Consider the following 20,905-nt stretch of genomic DNA (forward strand, 5'->3'; position numbering starts at 1 on the left):
AAATTTCTAGATTTTGCATCCCGGCAAATATGTTTTACTCGATTCATTGCTTCTGCTATTATAATAATTTACGACAGTTCCTTTCGCTTGGCATTCTATTTTTTGTTTACATGCTTATTATTAAAACAAGCAAAACTATCAAAACGTCATAGAAGTACAATACAGTACTAATCACGAGAGGGCAGCAAAGCGCATGCGCATTACACCGGCCTCAACCGCCTCATCCTCTCCTCATTGAACCGCTTTGCTGTACGCTACGTGACTCGACAGTGCAAGTATCGTCTGGTATTTCTGCTTTACAAGGTATTAGTCAAGTTTTATGTTCTTACTTGAAAAATAACTCTCCTTAGAATTGTACTCTATTGCATTTTTGGTGTGACATTACCTTTTTCCCAGCAAGTATAGGTGTTAATGTAAGGTACCGGAATGATGGCCTTGGCGTGATCACGGCGAATGAAGTGACTTCCTTTATCACAGTGACTATGCAGTTTAGATTCTTATATGAAATCATAAACCGACGGCTTGTCTGAAATTAACTTAGTATTTATGTAATATGTTTGTTTGCACCTTTTATTTTAAGAGGAAAAAAAATGTTTGCATGTTGACAGGCGTGTGATGGGTTTGTCAGGGTTGCGTCATAGAGGAATAACGATTCTGGTATTGGGCACGTAGCTTTGGTTATATTACGAGAAGTGGTTACAGCTCTTATCTATGTAGCCCCATACTCTGGGCATACCATTCCCTAAGCGAAACTCAAACGGGGCTCTCCTTATAGAGGGCTCCACTGAGTGACGGAATCCCATATCTCGGCCATCAGACCGATCAGTGGCGAAGAGGATAAAATAAATGGGCTGCTCGAATCTTTTAAATAAATCCAATTATAGATGTGCAAGGTAAATTTTTACTTTAGGACACGAGTTCCTAGGGGTTGACCAATATGTTTTTCCAGTGCATTTTGGTGTTTTAAGCAAATCTGACCTTCATTTTTGTCGGAAATTGCTCGGTTTTTTTTGGCCCCCACCCCGACCCCCCAGCAATAATGGGGGAGAGCCTGTGAAATCGGGGTTTTTGATTGGGGGAGAACACGAAAAAGAGTCGCCTAACCTAACCTAAATGTTTCAGTAGTTTATAACTTGGGGCTCGCTATGTCCTAAGTAAAATGCCATGTGCAATGGATTTTCCTGTGGACTATGTTCTTTGGGGTTAAATATTCTGCAGTGACCATGCACGAAACACTATTGATTTGCATTCACTGCTACTACAGGGAGAAACTGGGTCCGACTAATTACCCAAATGTAGCCGCAATGAAGTCAATTAATGGTCCTACATGAATAAATCGGACTGCCAATCACTTCTTGACTAGTATTTGGTGTCACGAAGTCACAAACAATTGGTAAACTCAATTTAATCTGAGTTAATAGATCGCGTGCATGTACCTAACCTAACCTAACACAACTCTGATTAAATTAAGTTTACCAATTTTTTGTGACTGACCAAATAATAATCGAGAAGTGATTCACAGCCCGATTTACGCTTGTAGGACCATCATTTGACTTCATTGCGACTACATTTGGGTAATTACTCGCTCCTCGGTACAAGCACGCGATCTATTAACTTGGTTTAAATTAAGTTTTCAAACTTTTTGTGACGCCAAATACTAGTCGAGAAGTGGTTGGCAGTCCGATTTATTCATGTAGGACCATTATTTGACTTCATTGCGGGTACATTTGGGTAATTAGTCGGACCGGGAGAAACTTGAGTGCCTGGAGAAAACTTGGGTAGTTTTCTGAATTAACACCCGTCAGGCACAACAATACTCGGTAATATTGCAGTAAACTGCAACCACAGAATCTGGAAATTCACTACTCATGAAAATTCACTACTCAATCGATAGAACTAATTTTTGTATGCAGTAATCATTTTATTATATATTAGGATAGGTGGTAACACATTTTTATCACTGGTTGCAGTAATCTGGAATTTTACCCAATACTAAATGGCCCTACCACTTACCTTATCCCAAATTTGTGATGTTTGGTAGGGTCACACTGATATTGGCTTAGAATTGAATCTTCAATATTTAGTCAAGTGCTGCACCTAACGTGCTGCACCTCCTAACGGTTAATATTGATGAGTGACCTGCTTCGTTTGGTAGATAATTAGGCGTCTAGGCGCACACTACTGTCTTCCTGGCGGTAATGCAGTGGTAATGTCTCGTCCCAGGATGTAAACAGCCATCATAATGGCGTACACTATTTCAAAACACTGCCACCCGGGCCAGATCAATGCTGATGCACTCACATCCACAAAAAACCTAAAATTACACCATATAGTAACTTCATTGTTTATATACCAGAGGGGCTAGGTGGGTAGGTAGGTTTGTTTGGTTATGTAGGCTAGGTCTTTGACAATGCTTCTGATTTTTGTTCTTCATATAAAATAAGGTTAGGTTTAATTTAGAAATGACTTTTTAACACATTTGCTCAAACTACGACAGTTCCCATTATAAAAGTGAAATTGCGTAATTTTTATAATAAATTTATATGAAGAATTGGCTGCGGGTCAGTCGTCAATAATTACCCACTGAACTGTTGTATTTGGCTAAACTGGAGGACTTGACAGCCGACGGTCCGACTAATTACCCAAATGTAGCCAAATATAGCCGCAATGAAGTCAAATAATGGTCCTACATGAATAAATCGGACTGCTAATCACTTCTCGACTAGTATTTGGTGTCGGAAAGTCAAAAAAAATTGGAAAACTTACTTTAATCTGAGTTAATAGATCGCGTGCATGTACCTTACCCAAATGTAGCCACAATGAAGTCAAATGATGGTTGTACAAGCGTAATTCGGGCTGTGAATCACTTCTCGATTATTATTTGGTGTCATAAAGTAAAAAAAAATTGGTAAACTTAATTTAATCTGAGTTGTGTTGTTAGGTTAGGTTAGGTACATGCACTTGATCTATTAACTCAGATTAAAGTAAGTTTTCCAATTTTTTGTGACTCCGACACCAAATACTAGTCGAGAAGTGATTGGCAGTCCGATTTATTCATCTAGGACCATTATTTGACTTCATTGCGACTACATTTGGGTACATTTGGGTAATTCCTCGCTCCCTCGGTACATGCTTGCGATCTATTAACTCAGATTAAAGTAAGTTTTCCAATTTTTTGTGACTTTCTGACACCAAATACTAGTCGAGAAGTGATTGGCAGTCCGATTTATTCATCTAGGACCATTATTTGACTTCATTCCGGCTATATTTGGCTACATTTGGGTAATTAGTCGGACCCGACAGCCGATGCTTTGTCTTTGTTTTGATGTTTATATTCGGTAAAACTGCACTTTCGGACAATAGGCCCTAGTAGTTCAGCAATTATTTTTTCCAGTGTTTTGGGTGGATTCGATCAAATTTGACACTCATTTCTGTTGGAAATTACCCATTTTAGAGTTATAACCCCCCCCCCCCCCTTTCCTTTCAGTCTTGGGGGACATGTAGGAATTTGGGGTTTTCAGGTGGTTGGGGGAGGGGAGAACCAAAATAAGTGATATGCCATGTAAATCACCAAAGTTGGCTCGGATTTTCGGTTTTGAGAAGTAAATGAAAGCCAAAATTTGATAATCCAATCCCCGGAATTTTATCTGCATGTTGTGCATGTAATGGAGTAAAAAACCTGAAGAAATTTAAGTATAGTATATTTACAGAAAAATTAGTTGAAATTACTTGGCTCTTAAATTAAATAATTTGTTCCAGAACATTCCGGTAGCCGATTTTTGGGGGTGCTCCGAATAAATGGTCCCATACTTGTACTGTGTATATGTAACACATGCATGATGTTCCAAGTTTTTTGTGCTGTTTTTCAGTGTACAGTAATTGTACATTTCCTTGTGACAATAGACCTTTATAAAGATGGATCTCTTTTGACACTAATTTTTAATTTGCAGAAAGTAACAATGGCTGATGTCAAGGATGCCTACATTGCTGCTCTTGAAAAGAAGCTGGCAGAGCTGTCTGGGATTGAGGTGGACCAGATTAAGAAAAACCAGGTACAGTAATTATTTGCCTCGCTCATAAATTGCTCCACTGTTGCCTTATGGCTAGAAGAATATTGTCAGGACCAAGGTTCTCTATACTAATTAACTTTGTGTGGACTAATATGAAGGTAATGTGGATATGCACCTTCAGTGAAAACAATTACAGTCGACCCTCGTTATTTCGGACTAATAGGGGGGGAAGGGTGTCCGTTTTAGCCGATTGTCCAAATTAACCGATTTATGGGTTAATATTGCATTATATTTCATTCATTGTTTTCGTCACGACTTTATCCCACTTTCCACTGTAATACGTACGTCATTTCAGCAAAAATATTTCATTTCCGTGAATGTATTAATCAAGCACAGTATGAATAAAATATCATTGTAATATAACAGTATTTTAACCGAAAACTAGTAAAAAAACGAATAACATCTCAAGAACATCGGAAGCTTAGGTAAATTTTTTTGTTTTCGTCATGTATTTTATCCTATTTTACTTTGAAATACATCATGTTTCAGCAAAACTACTGTTTATTTCCGAGAATATATTCATTCAGGCGCAGTTTAGGTAAAATATACGTGTGATGTAACATTTTTTTAACTGAAAACGATTCGAAAAACACGTACCCTCTAGCCCTGTTCAAGGAGAGGACTGGGAGAAGCTGTTTGGTGCTGCAGACGATGACAAGGAAAATGATTTGGATGGATTTTAATGAAAATTTTCAGAAATATGGTATCGTAGTCAAGTCAATTAGGATAGAATATTATTGTAATACAACAGTTTTTTAACTGAAAACCAATCGAAAAGCGATTACGGTAACATCTTTTGAACGAAAGAAAGCGAAAGTCATTGTTTTCGTCACGATTTTATCCCACTTTCCACTGTAATACGTACGTCATTTCGGCAAAAATATTACATTTCCGTGAATGCATTATATCAAGCACAGTATGAATAGAATACCATTGTAATATAACAGTATTTTAACCAAAAACTATTAAAAAAACGAATATCTCAAGAACATCGGAAGCTTAGGTAAAGTCTTTTGTTTTCGTCATGTATTTTATCCTATTTCACATAAAAATTACATCATGTTTCAGCAAAACTACTATTTATTTCCGAGGATATATTCATTCAGGCACAGTTAAGGTAAAATATACCTGTGATGTAACAGTTTTTAATTGAAAAAGATTCGAAAAACACGTGTGCCGTCTAGCTGATACTCAACAGCTGGTGGTGCGTCATGCGTCGTTGTAAACAATAGGAGGTTGAAGTAGATTACCGGGTATTATATTAAGTGTGAAATATCAAAAAGGTTTTTATTACCGGTATTTTTTGTAGATCAATGAGAACTGTTATACCGTATATGATATGATAAGTTAGCCTGTGCTAAGAACTTCAACATAGACTACTGAAAACACATTGTAAGGTAATTTAGCCTATTGTAAGTTGGTGAGCTTCATTTGCTGAAGAAACTGCACAACTTTTCATTACTAATTGGTACATACTTTACGTTTCCATTGTTTACTGGCAGTAAATGGTAAATATTTTTCATGTCTGAAGCTTGAAGTTGCATCCCCCCTACCCCTGCCCCCCACTAGTGGTGGAGATGTTACATTTAACCAAAAAGACGCTGGTGTTTTATCCCAGCAGTGGGTGGACCAGCATTTTAGCTTAAGGTCTGCGTAGGTAATATTCCTACAAATCTAAAAAAAAAAAAAGTTCCTTCAGATTTTGTCCGAATTATCCGAAATCCGGATTAAAGGGGTCCGAATTAACGAGGGTCGACTGTATATGCAAGTAGAAAGAACATATAAACAAGGAATAATGAACAAGGTACTTTGCTCATGTTTACCTGTAATGTGAGAAAGTGATGCCACTATTGTTAACGAGACGTGTGGCTCGAAAAATTACATTGCATGGCTGTATAGATGCACATCTTAAGTGTTGGTTATGACCCATACCTTGCTTATTCCTGTTATGTTAATATTTTTGCATTAAAGCGGATTCCTCTCGAATGAAGACAATTGACTTAATAAGACTGTATAGTTCTTCTTCATTCCAAATTCAAAAGCTGAACCCTGTGAAAATAGATCAGTGCCTTATCTGTGTGGTTTCACTCCAGAATCCTCTTGCAGTTGGCAGGGGCTGAGTGTAATAAGTAGTGATTTGGGGAAGTGTCCCCTTGGAGGCATACCTGAAGTTCCCATGTTGTACAATTTAAAAGTTAAAAATAAGCACAAGGTGTATATTATTAGAAAAAAAAATCTAGAAACACTACAGTAAGTATACTATCTACATAATAAAAAGTTAAAAAAAAAAAAAAAAAATAATAAATGGAGTGCAAAACAATAGTCCCACCTGATGCCACATACCTAGCAACACAGGTGCAGCTCCTCCCCGACTTACTACGGGGTTAGGGATCCAAAACCAGGTTGTAAGTCGAAAATGCTTAAATATAGAAAATCTAAAATGGCTGTCCCTTTTTCTTATGAAAATTTTGTGTACTGACGTTGAGACTCGAAAATACGTAATTTGACAATTTTGGTACGACCGAGGCAGGTCGTGAGTGCGGATGGTCGTAAGTCGGGGAGGAGCTGTACTGTATTGTACTATACCTGAAATGTGCTGTGCATGTAACTCTATTCTGTAGCAAGTTTTGGTTGATTGGTCAGATGTACCAGTAGATCCTTATACCTCTCGCCCCTCCCCCTTTTATTTATGGACAAGTGTTGCTTTTCACATCTTGGAAATATAATTTTCTGACATAAGTACTGTCTATATTACATATAGATTTGTATTTCAGCTTGCCAATGCAGCAGATGAAGCAAGAGCTATCGGTGAGATGGCAGAGTACGTGGCTAACATCCAGGTACAGCAAGCGGCAGTAGCCCAGTCAGGAGTGGTCAGCCCTCAGATTGCTGCTCTCTATTCTCATATCACCAATGAGTTAGGTATGTTCTTTACATGCGAGATGGATGCAGAACAGGCCAGTACAGCACTGAAGGGTTTAAGAGTGGAAAAATTTGGCACTTTGATTTATGATAGAGGGAGATCACTTGCATTATGCGAGGAAGATAGAACAATATATGGAGAGAACTGAGAAGATACAAGGGGAATAAAAGGGTAAGGTAGCTCAAGTTGGGATGAATTAGAAAGGGGCTTTTCTGTCTTGGTTAGAGAGGAACTCCTTGGTGAGGCATTGTAGTTGAGCAACCCTATACAGCTTTCCCTTGATATGGGGATGTGTTCCTAGAAAACACCATTTATAGTGAAACACGTTGAAATTAGTACAGTAAAGCCTGCGATAACGGTTCGACCAACAACTTTTCATATTTAAGACCCTAGTTAATAGGACCTAATTCAATTTACGTCCTTATTTCATTCGTGTTTACGACCAAAATATAATAAATAAAATAAAATTACATTTTCATATAAATAACTAAATCCCAATATGTATTATAAATAAAAATTACTGTAAAAAAATGAAGAGCGCATTGAAGCTGCCTGGCTAATGAGTGGTAATGCGCATCGCCAGTAAACAATCGGAGCTTGGCGGTCCATTTGTTTTCACGCATCTCAACAGGAACGGGAGAAAAACTTTCTCCGGTTTCTTACAGCATTTTTGCATCCCTATTCGACATGAGCAAGAGAGCAAGTGATGGTAGTGTTTCAAAAGCTAATAGAAAGTGTGTAAGCTTAGCCGAGAAACTAGATGTGTTAAAACGAGGTGAGAGGTGTGTGGATATTATATGGAGCAAGCAATGAACATATTTTCTGAAGTGGATCCATTAACAGAAAAAAGCATTAAAATTTAAATAAATGCAAATGACCTCTACATAAAGATGTATAATGAGAAAAAGCAGCTGTGCAAGGTTCTTTCGACAGCTTTATTATTCGAAGGCCTAAACCATCAAATTCAGCATCATAAGCAGTTTTAACTTCGGGTTCAGTAACAGTTCAGCAACAGCTTTTATGGAAAGCTACCGCTTCAGCCAGAGTTGAACCTGATGACTTCGTCATCTGAGTGAAAACTCGCACAATATTCATTGACTGTCCTTATGTCTTAGACTTGACCACCATTGTTGAGTAGAATTTTAGTTTTACATTCGTAAATATTATTTAAAACATATTGAACCGTAAATAAGTATTACTTTCTTATTCATATGTAGAGAAATTACGATATGTTTTCACATGTACGACTTGCTTGTTGATGCGTTGGCGTTCCCAATAGTCTTGCTTTATTTCTTTACCATTAGTGGTTAGCTACTTCTAGTGTTCCATTTATTAACATTAAATAACATTACTTAAAACATACATACAGGTTTTAATTTTTTTTAAATTAAGTTCACTACAGCTACAACCAGGGTCTTATTTTCTTCAGTTTCTTAGGTAGAACCATCGTCATTCACGAAAACAATGCCATCTTGTCTCCTTGTGTGTTTTAATATTCTACTTATTATTAATGAATTGCATTGTTCATTACACATATATAAACATTAATTCAATCGAATACATATTCAGTAATAAACAATGAATCTTTTGTACATATTTTTAAGATAAATGACTTTTCTCGAGTGTGCACGTTTACATGGCGTTCCACTATCAGTCTCACTTTTTCTTTAATATCTGTGGTTACTTCTACTGTACATTAAATAACATTAATTAAAACATACATATTTTTTACATTAATTTTACTACAACATCAACCAGGGTCTTATTTTCAGTTTCAGGTGGATTACTGACATTATGGGTGACGACACTGACAACAATGTCGTCTCTTATCCTCTTGTGTGTTTTAGTATTCTACGTATTATTAATGAATTGTATAGTTAATTTCGCATATATAAAGATCAATTCAATCAAATACATATTCAGTAATAAACAATAATGAATCTCTTGTACATACTCTTAAAAAGTTAAATGACGCGGTATTGTATCCTTAAATGCTCACGTATATGTTGGCGTTCCCAATCCATCTTTTTTCCTTTGCCATTAGTTTTTAGCTACTTCTATTGTTCCATTTATTAACATTACCTAAAACATGTACTGTAATATTTTTATTTTTTTTTTTTTTTATTTTTTTTTTGCAGCTACAGCCAGGGTCTTATTTTCTTCATTTTCTCGTGTAGAACTATCGTCCCGGGCTCCCGGCTTTAAACACAAGCGAAAACAATGGAGTCCCATCTCCTTTTGTGTGACCATATTATTATTCATTTATACTGTACAAGGTGCATTCAGAAACACTATTTAAAGAATATATTTTGCAATTTTCATTAATTGTATTGTTGGGGGTAGAAAAGAGGGTAAAAAGCCACTAAAGGGTATGAAAAGGTCACACTTGGGAATGTATCTCATTATTATTGCTTTATTTTAATGGTAATTATTGATTTGCAACATGATGATTCACCTTGCACTGCAATATTGGAGGACACGTTACCGTTGTTATTCAAGGCTTTACTCTGCAGTTATAATTATATGGGTAAATAGATATTGCTGAGAATTCCGAAACTATGGTCCACGATTCGATTGCTGGGTAATTAGTGGCTGTAATGATTTTGCAAGATATTAATTACATTTCTATGCTAATTACTTACCAATTATGGGTTTCCTGGGTGCGATTTTGGTGTTTTTGTTATACTGGAAGTACTTAATCAGTTTGACTCCTTAAATTCAAATTCCAAGAGAAATGTATATTTGGGTTGAAAAATTACCAAGACTTAATATTTTGGCAGTTTCAGCCAAACCTTAGATTTTGCTGAGTATCTCTGTATAGGAACTCCTGAGCATGCTGATTTTGAATCTTTGGGCCATGAATTGATTGCAGGGTAATTAGTGGCTGTAATGATGCTTGGAATGTTTTAATTACATTTTTTTCAATCCTAATTACGTACTTGCCAATTGGGTTTCTGAGGTGTGATTCAGGATTGTGTTTTTCTGGAAGGAAGTACTGTACAGTGGTCCCTCGGTTAATGAACACGATTCGTTCATTAACCGAATCTTATTTTTATGGGATATTGAGTAATTGGCTCCAACTCACAGAAAAGGTACATATAAAGTACTGTATACCAGTAATAGAATTAACAAAACATTAAATATAAACTGAATACAGTACTGAACAATAATAAATAAAAAACAATAGAATACTGTATTTTAACTTATTTTGAGGTGTGCATGTCGTATTACTGACAGCTTTGCTTACATATCAAACAGCTGATTGTAGAGGTCGATGATGACATGCCGTATTCTTTACAGAGTGCATTGGTTCTAATGCCTTCTTCATGTTTCATAATTTCTGCACTGTATATTATCAATATACTAAATTTCAGAATGACCAAAAATTTTAATGTAAAACTGCAAAAATATTCAAGAGGCCAACGTACTCAATGTTACTCCACTTTAAGCAAAGTTAAACTTGGAAGGGTTGTTGGGTGATTCAATCAGCTGATAGGTGCACAGAAACTGTTCCCTGTACCTTCTGTATTATCAATATAACTAAATTTCAGAATGATCAATAATTTTAGTATAAAAAATGTAGAAATATTCGAGACCAAATTTCTTGATATTTACTTCACTGGAAACGAATGTAAACATAGAACCAATTACTGTATTGGCGGACTAGCCAATCAGTTGATGTGCACAACAAAATGTGTTTGTCGTAAGGCATTCGTTAATCGAACTGAAAATCTTTATGGGAGCTATTTCGTTAATCGAACTGTTCGTTAACCGAGGGACCACTGTACTTAATTAGTTGAATCCTGTGTGACCACTGCCCGTGATCCCACTTGGACTTGTCCAACCTTTAATTCCCAAGTGACCCACTTCCATATAGCATTTAATCCATCAAACAGACCACGCCAAACATGGCTCGTGAACTTGCACAGGTTAAAATGTCAGTGTTGTTGATTGTGTATACTTATTTCACTGTTACATTTTCGTAGTTACTTACTCTTTGGTGATGAAACCTTAACAAATTGTGTGTGAAGATTATTTTTTAAATAAATATTGCTTTACTCGCCATAAACTGGTTGCATCTACCTGAACTGCGGGCCACATTAAATAGAATTTCTCGGTCATTCCACTGGCTGCACAAACACATGGTTCTCGGACACCTGCAGTTTTGTTAAGTCTACAAATGGGGCATTGATTAATGCAAGGGTGAATGCCCCAAAATAAAGTTTTGAGAAAATGGGGTTTAAAGTTTGCAGATATTAATAATTCATAACCTCCAAAAAAATTCATCAATTCTGTTCAGTGAGGTCTCCTTTTAAAGGCAATTTAATGCAGACTATGATCCTTGTAATAAATGAAGTGTGATGTTTGATTTTGGGACACATTGATGTCAAATAATGAAATGGTGTGAAATTAGCATTTATGGAAATAATGAAGTTCTGTACACAAAACAATACATTTATATTGTTATAAAGTAAAAAAACAAATATAATAAATAATGGTAACACTTTAGATGATTATGCTCCGCTAAAGAATGTGGTAGCAGGGAGGTTTCTCATTGGTCGGCAAGCTCCTTCCCGACATGCTGATTAGCTCTTGAGTAAGGCAGTCTGTGATTGGTCGCCCGACCACTGGCTAGTTCGACTTTGCTTTACTTTCGCCCGACACTAAAATTACCACAGGCAGCACAATGACGCTGGGAGTTTTACACCATGTGATTCAATGGGATTTTGCCAGTAAATCAAAGGCGAACTCGTCATCGCATCTGGTTTCATAGTAGAATGAAACTTTCTGAAATGAATGGTACAAAAATCGCATTTTCGCTTGGGTGGCGAGTTCACCCTTGCATTAATCAATGCCTCAAATGATCTTTTAATAACCCCTACAATAACCATGCACCTTCTCAAACTCTGGGGAAGTCGACTTGTCTCCACGAGGGGCCAGTCTCTCGGCCAATTGCCTGCTTGTCCAGTTTCTCATTTACTCTTATTTAATATGTGGCAGATAAAAAAAGAAACTACAGCTAGACCCCGACTTACGACGGGGTTAGGGACCCAAATCCAGGTCGTAAGTCCGACAGATAAAAAAAAAAATTTTTTTTTAATAAAAAATCTACAATGAAATACAGTACAGTGGCCCCTCCATTAACGAACTCAATCCGTTCCAGAAGGTCGTTCGTTAACCGAAATGTTCGTTAACCGAAACCATTGTTTCAATGGGTTTTTGGGTAATTGGTTCCAGCTCACCGAAAATTTCCTAACTTCAACAAAAATGGCGGAAAAATTTACTTACTTTGAGGTGTGTATGTAGAAGGCTCCTGGATGATGATGTGCATTTGAAGTGGGAGGTGCAGGAGGAGAAGGGAGAAGAGAAGGAAGTGGAGGTGGAGGAGAAGCATTTTACTGATTCTTGGAAGGCGAGTCACCTTCCATGAAAATGTCAGGAACCTCTGGACTGACAGATTCTCCACCATGAACATCCTCTCTCCTTCTTGAAGTGGAAGGCTGAGGGCTAGCATCTTGTTCCATCTGCCTTTTACTGAAGAAAGTGTCAATTGTGGTCTGTGGGGCATCTGTCCTCCTCACCATTAACTTATGTTTAAAGGAGACCACCGAGTCCTCAACATGACAAAGTTAGTTCAGTTTTTTCCACTTCTGGGTGCTTTGAAGACAGTTCCCTGAACTTCTCCCAGTGGTAAATCAAATCTTTCAACTGTTTAGCTGACATATGGTCATCACTTTCAATTTCCTCCTCACCACTGTCAGCCTCTACCCGTAACATCTCGTCCAGTTCCTTCAAGTCATCAGGAGTAAGTTCCTCCTCATGAGACATCACAAGCTCTTCCACATCCTTCTCCTCCACTTCAAGGCCCAATGACTGACCAATGGACACCATCTCCTGGTCCAACGCTGTGTCATCCTCAAATCCCCCAAAATCATGGACTGCTGATGGCCACAGTGCTTTCCATGAAGAATTGAGGGATCTAGTGGAGACTTCTTGCCATGATGACACAATCAATTTTACAGCCTCCAGGATGTTGAATTGTGTCTTCCAGAACTGTTTCAGTGTTAGTTCAGGATCAGTGGAAGTTGCCTGATGACACCTAAACATTTTCTTCATGTACAACTTCTTGAAGTTGCTGATTACATTCTGGTCCATTGGCTGTATGAGTGATGTCGTGTTTGGAGGCAAAAACAACACTTTCACAGTCAAATTGATACTCCAATTTTCTGGCAAGGTCAGGGTCATGACCAGGAGCATTATCCATGAGGAGAAGAGCCTTTAAAGGAAGTTTATTGGTGGTTAGGTAGCTCTTGACAGAGGGGCAAAGCACATCAACAGCCCATTCATTAAAGAGCTGTCTTGTCACCCATGCCTTACGGTTGGACTTCCAATAAACTCCAAGCATTGTTCTTACCACTTTCTGTTGCTTGAACACCCTGGGGTTTTCAGAGTGGTAGACCAGCATAGGCTTCAGTCGGAAATCCCCTGAAGCATTGGCACCAAGCAGTAGAGTGAGATGGTCTTTCATGGGTTTATGCCCAGGTAAAGAGGCTTCATCTTTGGTGATGAATGTTCTTTTGGGCATCTTTTTCCAGAACAGCCCAGTTTTGTCCACATTGAACACTTGCTGTGGAAGATAATTTTCTTCCATCAGTTTTTTAAATTCAACTAAAAACTTTGCTGCCCCTTCTTTATCAGCACTAGCAGCTTCACCATGCCTAACAACACTTAAAATGCCACTTCTTTTCTTAAATTTTTCAAACCAGCCTTTGCTAGCCTGAAAATCTTAAAATTCTGTTCCTGAAGAACCAGGTTGATCTGCCTTTAAATGTTCATAAATCTCCCTGGCTCTTTCACAAATGAAATCACCAGAAACTGAATCACCTTTCATCTGTTTTTCCCTAATCCAGATGATAAGTAACCTCTCAGTTTCTACGATTAGGGATCTACTTTTAAACACTTATAGATTTGTCTCTCACGTTCACTTCCTTAAATTTGTCTTTTTGTGCAAGAATTGTCGACACAGTTGATGCCGACATGCCATATTCTTTGCATAGCGCATTTGATTTAATACCTTGTTCGTGTTTTTTTATTATTTCCTGCTTTATTTGGATTGAAATCGCTTTTCTTGATCTCTTAGGCCCCATGCTGGATTCAAACAATGGCAACACGTATTTTTCAAAGTTAAACTAGCTGTAAATAAAGAATATTTTCTTTAAAATAACACTGCACTGCACTATATATTGTCAATATGTAAAATAATTTTCAAAATGACCAATAATTTGCTTGGAAACACAGAAAAAAAGCGTTTAGTTGAAGAGTCTCGAGCAAGATGTTACCTCCAGTGAAAACAGAGAGACTGACGCCTGTTTGCTGTGTTAAGAGGCTGGATGCCGAGCATTAAACTAGTCACTTTACCTTCAATTTTGCTCAATAATTGTTAAAACGACTAAAAAATTGAATATTAAACTTTTAAAATTATTGAATAGTATAAACTTCTTGATATTTACTAAAATAGTAAGGAATTTAAGCCCTAGAACCGATTAATGTATTGGCGGACTGATAATAAAGCTGGTTGCCCGGTCAGTGCAAGCGAAAACATGTTGAGGTCGGTTCGTAAGAAGTTCGTTAAGCGAAATTTTTTTTTGTTAACCGAATTGAAGATCCTTATGGAAGGCAGTTCGTTAATCGAAATTACGTTAACCGAGGTGTTCGTTAAACGAGGGGTCACTGTACAGTAAAAGTAATAAACAATGAGGAATGGATACAGTACAGTGAAAGTAATAAATAATGAGGAATGGATACAGTGTGACTGAGCACCTACCTTTAATGTAGTCAGCTGAATGCACATGGGGCCCCCATAATTTTCTAATTATACATGGAGACTACATTAACTGGAAACGTTTCGGTATAGAAAATGCGTGCGTCATTTGTAAAAAAAATGGTCACAACTGCGGCGGCCGTAAGTCCCGACGGTCGTAAGTCGAAGCAGTCATAAGTCGGGGTCTAGCTGTATTCTTAAATTTATAATTCATATGTACAATAAAGGTGTCGAGTTAAAGAGTAAATGTGGAATTTTAAAGTTAACAGTTTGGATGTGTGGATGTCAGTTGTGCATGGGGGTGTGTGTGAATGTAGTGTCAACCGATATCTTTTGTGCCGTGTAAACAAAACAGCTGGAATTTAGGGTGATGCAATGTTTCATCTGGGTTGTCGTTGCCTTTTCCCCTTTAGAGAACATGGCTCCAATTGTAGAATGGAAATAAATGTATTACTTCAGCTAAGCATTACATGCTGTTTACTTTTTCAAATCTTGTGTAGTTTCATGTAAGTACTGTACTGTTATAAAATTATAACTGTACTTCATGAATTTCACATTTATTACTGGTTTATAATAATTGTATACCCCAAAAAAAAATTTTTTGAAGATGTTTTCTGGCATTTTAAGGTGAGGGATGTTTTCAGGAATGGAACCCTTTCATAAACCTGGGAATGCTTGTAATATTTTTAATCCTTCCTATTTGGTGAACCTTATAAATGTATTGGTAATTGTTCATATACCGTTTAGCAAGTATCTTGCCCATTTTATAGTTTAAATTTAATGTATAATACAGGTATATGCTTTTGACGTTATAACTTGTAGGTGAATCTCGTGGTGCCCATTCTTTGCCTCCTCTGAAGTATGATTATGATGCACTGGAGCCTCATATCTCAGCTATGATAATGAAGATTCATCACACTAAGCACCACCAGGGCTACATCAACAACCTCAAGGCTTGTACCGAGAAAGTAAGTAACTCGGAATTTATTTATACAATTACAATTGAAATATCTAGGGGAAGGAGAGAAAGCTATACCCAGTACTTTGTATTTGTAGTTCTATAGAAGGCATTTGACAGGTTACCACATAGGTTAATGCTATGGACTATGAGAAAGTTTGGGTTAGAGGAGTGTCTTGTTCTAGTGGTTATAGGGGTGAGAGGACACGAGAACTTCTGAGTAAATAGTGAGGGAAGTGAAGAATTGGACTTGAAAGTAGTGTTCCATCAAGGGTCTTACTGGAGTCCCTTTCTGTTTAGATTTCATCATACTAGGTACTATTGTGAAATTTTAGGACTGGTCATCCCCAGGATTTTTATGCTGGTGACTTCGTGAGGGAGAGCATGGTTAAAACAAATTCAGCAATGATTAGTGGTGATTGAATGACTTGGTGGTAAATGGCCATGTGATGTTTGGCTGTAATTCAATAATGTTCAGTGTGTTGAGGGTGGGCATGCAAGAGTTGAAGTGATTTAATGGAAGACTGTAGGATGTAAGGTTAGGTTAAAGAAGATTGGTAAGTACTGTACATCCTCCAGTGTGTGTGTGTGTGAGACCATATCCTGCCTCGAATTCATGCACAAATCAACTTAAACTAATTGTCTCCTTTAAATCGTTGGGAAATTTGTCAATTTTTTTTATTTCTGTGGCAACACTGGCATTATCAAGGACTCACTGAATAACGGGCTTTGAGTGGAATTCCTTGTACACCGTCTACCAAACTCATTCTCTAACCTGTCTTCTGTATCACACATTGGAGTAGTGTCCTCTGTAAGCAGCAGTAAACTGGCCATTTGCATCCCATATCATTATTTACAAACTTGTCACCCTTCTCTAGGACTTGGGCCTTCTCCTCTTACTACTCCACCCATAAAGCTATTAACTCGCCTTTCTGACATTTCACATCCCAGACGTAATCCTCATTCTGCTGGGAATTTTTCTCTACCCAAGAAACTCTGAACTGCATTCAGTAATTTACCGTTTAAACACCCAATTCATTTTCACTATTTCCCACAAACTGCTCAATTTTATCTAATGGATCCATGACTTCCAAACAAATTCTTCCTCTTAAGATGCTTTTTAAATATTCAGTTTAATGGACAACCTTGATCCACATTCTCATTGAGATCTTGGTGCTCTTCTCCAATACTGTACTGTAATCTTGTTGCTACTTTTCTCTAAACTTCACTATGCTTTTTTCCTCCATTATACTTCTCAAATTAATACCCTTATTTTTGTATTTACCCATATTCAAAATATAGCTTGTAATTTATACTTTATTTATCCTACAGCTTATAGAGGCAGAGGAAGCCACTGATGTGGCGGCTATGAATGCACTACTTCCAGCTATCAAATTCAATGGTGGCGGGCATCTCAATCACACCATCTTTTGGACTAACATGGCCCCAAATGCTGGTGGTGATCCTTCTGGTGCGATCGCTGATGCCATCAATGAGGAGTTCGGCTCATTTCAGGCATTTAAGGTTGGTAGTCATGGGCAATTACCGTAACTATGGGGGGGGGGGCTATTAAAAGTGCAAAGAAAGCAACACTGATTATGAAGGTTTGTCATTATTTTAATTTATATTTTTGTGTACATACCCTGTAGAGGTGGGATATAAGGAGTGAACATAGGGGTAGGGTATAAGGAGTCATCGTTAAGAAGTTCGTAATATGACTTGTGTTATTAGACAATCGTCGAAGTTTTTGGGATGCCTGAGATATACCTGTTAGTTACATTGTGTAACTTATATTTTATAGGTACAGTACAGTAGATGTTCATCTGTACTGCCAACCACATGCTACTGCTGTGAGGTTTCAAAAGATGGACGAATTTCTTTACTGCATTGTACACTATTCTGTTCATGGATAATGATGTAGAGTTTCGAGTCAAGTGTTTTGGGCCGGGTTTACGGGTATGATTTTCAAACACGTTAAATGCGGGTAGGTAAAATGTCCAGGCGAGTAGTTGTTCTCTGCATATCATAGTGAACATAACAAGAGCTTTTCCTTCAGTTAATAGGCATGTAGAACAGTTTTTATAACAAATTTCTGCTTTGTTTAGATTATTGTAGTTGATACTGTGAAGATAATTCCAGATAGAATACCATGAAGCACAAGGTAAGGTTTTTAAGTCTTAGATAGTGAACTTTAATGTGGTTGTATTTGTTGCAGGACAAGTTTTCAGCAGCCAGTGTGGGAGTGAAAGGCTCTGGTTGGGGTTGGCTTGGCTATTGCCCCAAGAATAACAAGCTGGCTGTAGCTACCTGCCAAAACCAAGACCCTCTTCAGGTTACTCATGGTAATGTCTTTGTTGTTTTGCAGCTTAATGGTATTGATTTCTAAACATTAAACTTACAGAATGGCTGTGCACTGATGTGGGAGTGAGTAGGTGAATTGGGCGAGATCTTGATGGAAAAATTTATTTAACTACAGAAAATGGATTAGCAAAACTGGTGAAAGTAAAACTTAACTTAAATAATAATTAAAAAAAGGGAGGCTTTTATGTGCAGTAATGATATCCCTTAGTATCAAAAGAAATGAAACGAAAAAGAATAGTAAAAATGGAAATAATGTTACAGGTTGAATTTAAGTTGCAGTTATAAAGTAAAAAATTTTCAATGGGAGAACTAGTTTTTACATGGCTATGAAGTAGTTCTGTCACATTGCAATAAAGTTTGTCACGGTCTGTTAATAGGTTTCTGATTTGTGTTCTAACTGGTTTTCTTGTAGAACATTATTTTTAAATTTAGGGGAAATATTTATATAATTATACCATAGCTACTGGTCATAAAGTGACCTGTGGAAATTTTTCTTGAACTCCCTATAGTGAGCCAACCATCACCGAGGGTCTTCTTATACTCCAGCAGTAGGTTACAGTTGTCTGAAAAGTTCAGCATTATTGCAGTTTGATTCCTTGATCAATGAATTAGTATCAAAAAACATTTAATTTTCGAAAGGTAGCTAGGCTTTGAGTTTGTGACTCACGCTTGTTTCTCGTCTCAAACCACATGTACAATTGGGGAACATTTCCACGTGTTAGTCACCTGCTCTCCATGAACTGTGAATCTGCGCCAGCAAGCAGAGGTTAATTTTTTCCCGTACCAGTGTGGATGGGGCGATAGGGCCGAGGCTACATAATAACTGTGCCTCGCTCTGGTAAAGGACTGGGCCATCATCATTGTGTAGTGTGACTAAATAAGTCCCCTTTTCAGTGGAATAATGCTTTTAATAGATTATAGATTCCAAAATCTCAAGAATTTTTGCTTAAATTTTCTCCTATTTCAGGTATGATTCCCTTGCTTGGTCTTGACGTTTGGGAGCATGCTTATTATCTCCAGTACAAGAATCTTCGTGCTGATTATGTAAAGGCGTTCTTTAATGTCATTAATTGGTCTAATGTCAATGAACGCTTGGAGACTGCCCGCAAGTCTGCTGGACACTGACTTTTCTACACCACATCAGCAAAGCCTTCATGTACTACAGTAGCTTCCCATTTGTAATGTTGCAGGGTCCAACCAATTATCAGTTTGCAAGCAAGCAATCCTTGATGTGGTTTAGATAATAAGCCAGATAAACATAGTTTGTATACAGGAATACTGGTCAAACTACAGTGAAAGGAAACATTTATTTTCCAATATCTATACCTTAAGATTCACCAACAGTGATGAAACTTGCATGTTTTGGTGATATAAGAAATTTATTTTCCAATGTTAGGGGCATAACTACATTAAAATGATGTCCAAGATGGTCTTTATAATTGTCACTTTTGATATAGGGAATCCATGCTATTCAAAATTTAACCTTTGACTTACAGTATGTGTTAAGTCTTGTGCCCAAAGTAGTGTAAAATATGTACAGTAGTTATAACCACAAACCAAAATCCTTGGAAGCAAAGGGTTTTTGGCATTCAGGATGAAGAATGTACTGCACAGGCTTATCTCCAAGAAAGAAACTCCTGTAATAGATCTTATTGTAGGTCTGCCCCTACAGTTTTACTTTAAAGCACTCAAACATATTGGGACAATATATTGTACTGTACTGACATGCTTAATAAAACTATATATAACTTTAGAATTTTATTGGATTTTGTACTGAACAGAATATACTTTTTAAAATATCCTTAAAAGTGAGGTGTTGTAAAGAAAATGACGTTGTAGACTGTAACCCCCACTTAAGCTTTGGATCAAAGAATTGTTCTATTTGTGACAAAGGTTCAAAACTGTCCCATTTAAAAATACCCATACCGTAGATGACATATATGGATACTATAAACAATCGATTTTGCATCTATAAAGCCAAAAACGGTTTATAGTAAAAATAATAAAATTCATTTGGGATAGAAATTATCAACTATGGATGGCCATAACTGTTGAATTTGTTCATCACCAATTGGTAAAGTGCCATTTCAAATGCTATACTTTACAGGTATGTAAAAATTTGGCTTTTAAGTCAAAATAACTTGCTTCAGGCAATAAATCTACTGTTCTATTGTTTACCCATGGAAGAATAATGAAGCCCTATTGATAAAGGAGTGTAATCAACACTAATTTTTAAAGTTAATAGAAAAAGATGAAGTGAGAAGATTGCATTGGCAAATCATGGAATTAAGTGAAGTAAGATGGACAGGTTCAAATGGCATTAGTAGTAGAAGATTTTTAAATACTATATTTAGGCAGAAAAACAATGAAGGTTTGTATTATGTTTTGTAAACCAGGAGCTGAACAGTAGTGTAAAGGGGCATTGGGTAGTGTCAGATAATTTTTGTTAGTGCTGATTAATGCTAATCCCATGGACAGTATAACAGGTGTATGCATTGACTAATGATGAAATTCTTAATGAAGGTTTAAAGAACACGAGACCATGAAGTTTAATGAATGGGTGATTTTAATGCAAATGTTGAAAGGGAAAGAAGCACCCGAAGTAGGATCACATGGGTAATGGAAATAAAAGGAGTATTATGAATTGACTAGTGTATTAAACATGATATATGATGTATGTAAAACAAATGAGTAGGAAGGGATCAATTGCTTGACTATACTGTATACTTCGAAGGAGACCTTTCAAGTGATATAAGAAAAATAAATTCTAT

General features: G+C 37.0%; 1 protein-coding gene across 2 annotated transcripts; it reads left to right on the top strand.

The window, feature by feature from the left end:
• The first annotated feature begins 146 nt into the window (after positions 1–146).
• Positions 147–19,883, top strand: LOC121874934 (superoxide dismutase [Mn], mitochondrial-like). Of its 2 annotated transcripts, none has more exons than XM_042379297.1 (7): positions 147–303; positions 3,951–4,052; positions 6,845–6,992; positions 15,638–15,783; positions 17,106–17,297; positions 17,989–18,115; positions 19,102–19,883. In XM_042379297.1, the coding sequence occupies exons 2-7, from the start codon at positions 3,960–3,962 to the stop codon at positions 19,257–19,259; spliced, it is 864 nt and encodes a 287-aa protein (XP_042235231.1). In that variant the 5' UTR covers positions 147–303; positions 3,951–3,959; the 3' UTR covers positions 19,260–19,883. The 2 variants fall into 2 exon arrangements, with proteins under 2 accessions (XP_042235231.1, XP_042235230.1); XM_042379296.1 differs by lacking the exon at positions 147–303 and adding an exon at positions 649–893.
• The last annotated feature ends 1,022 nt before the right edge of the window (positions 19,884–20,905 follow it).

The sequence above is a fragment of the Homarus americanus genome, unplaced genomic scaffold, assembly GCF_018991925.1.
Source record: "Homarus americanus isolate GMGI-L3 unplaced genomic scaffold, GMGI_Hamer_2.0 scaffold56009, whole genome shotgun sequence".
NCBI classification, from domain to species: Eukaryota; Metazoa; Arthropoda; class Malacostraca; order Decapoda; family Nephropidae; genus Homarus; species Homarus americanus.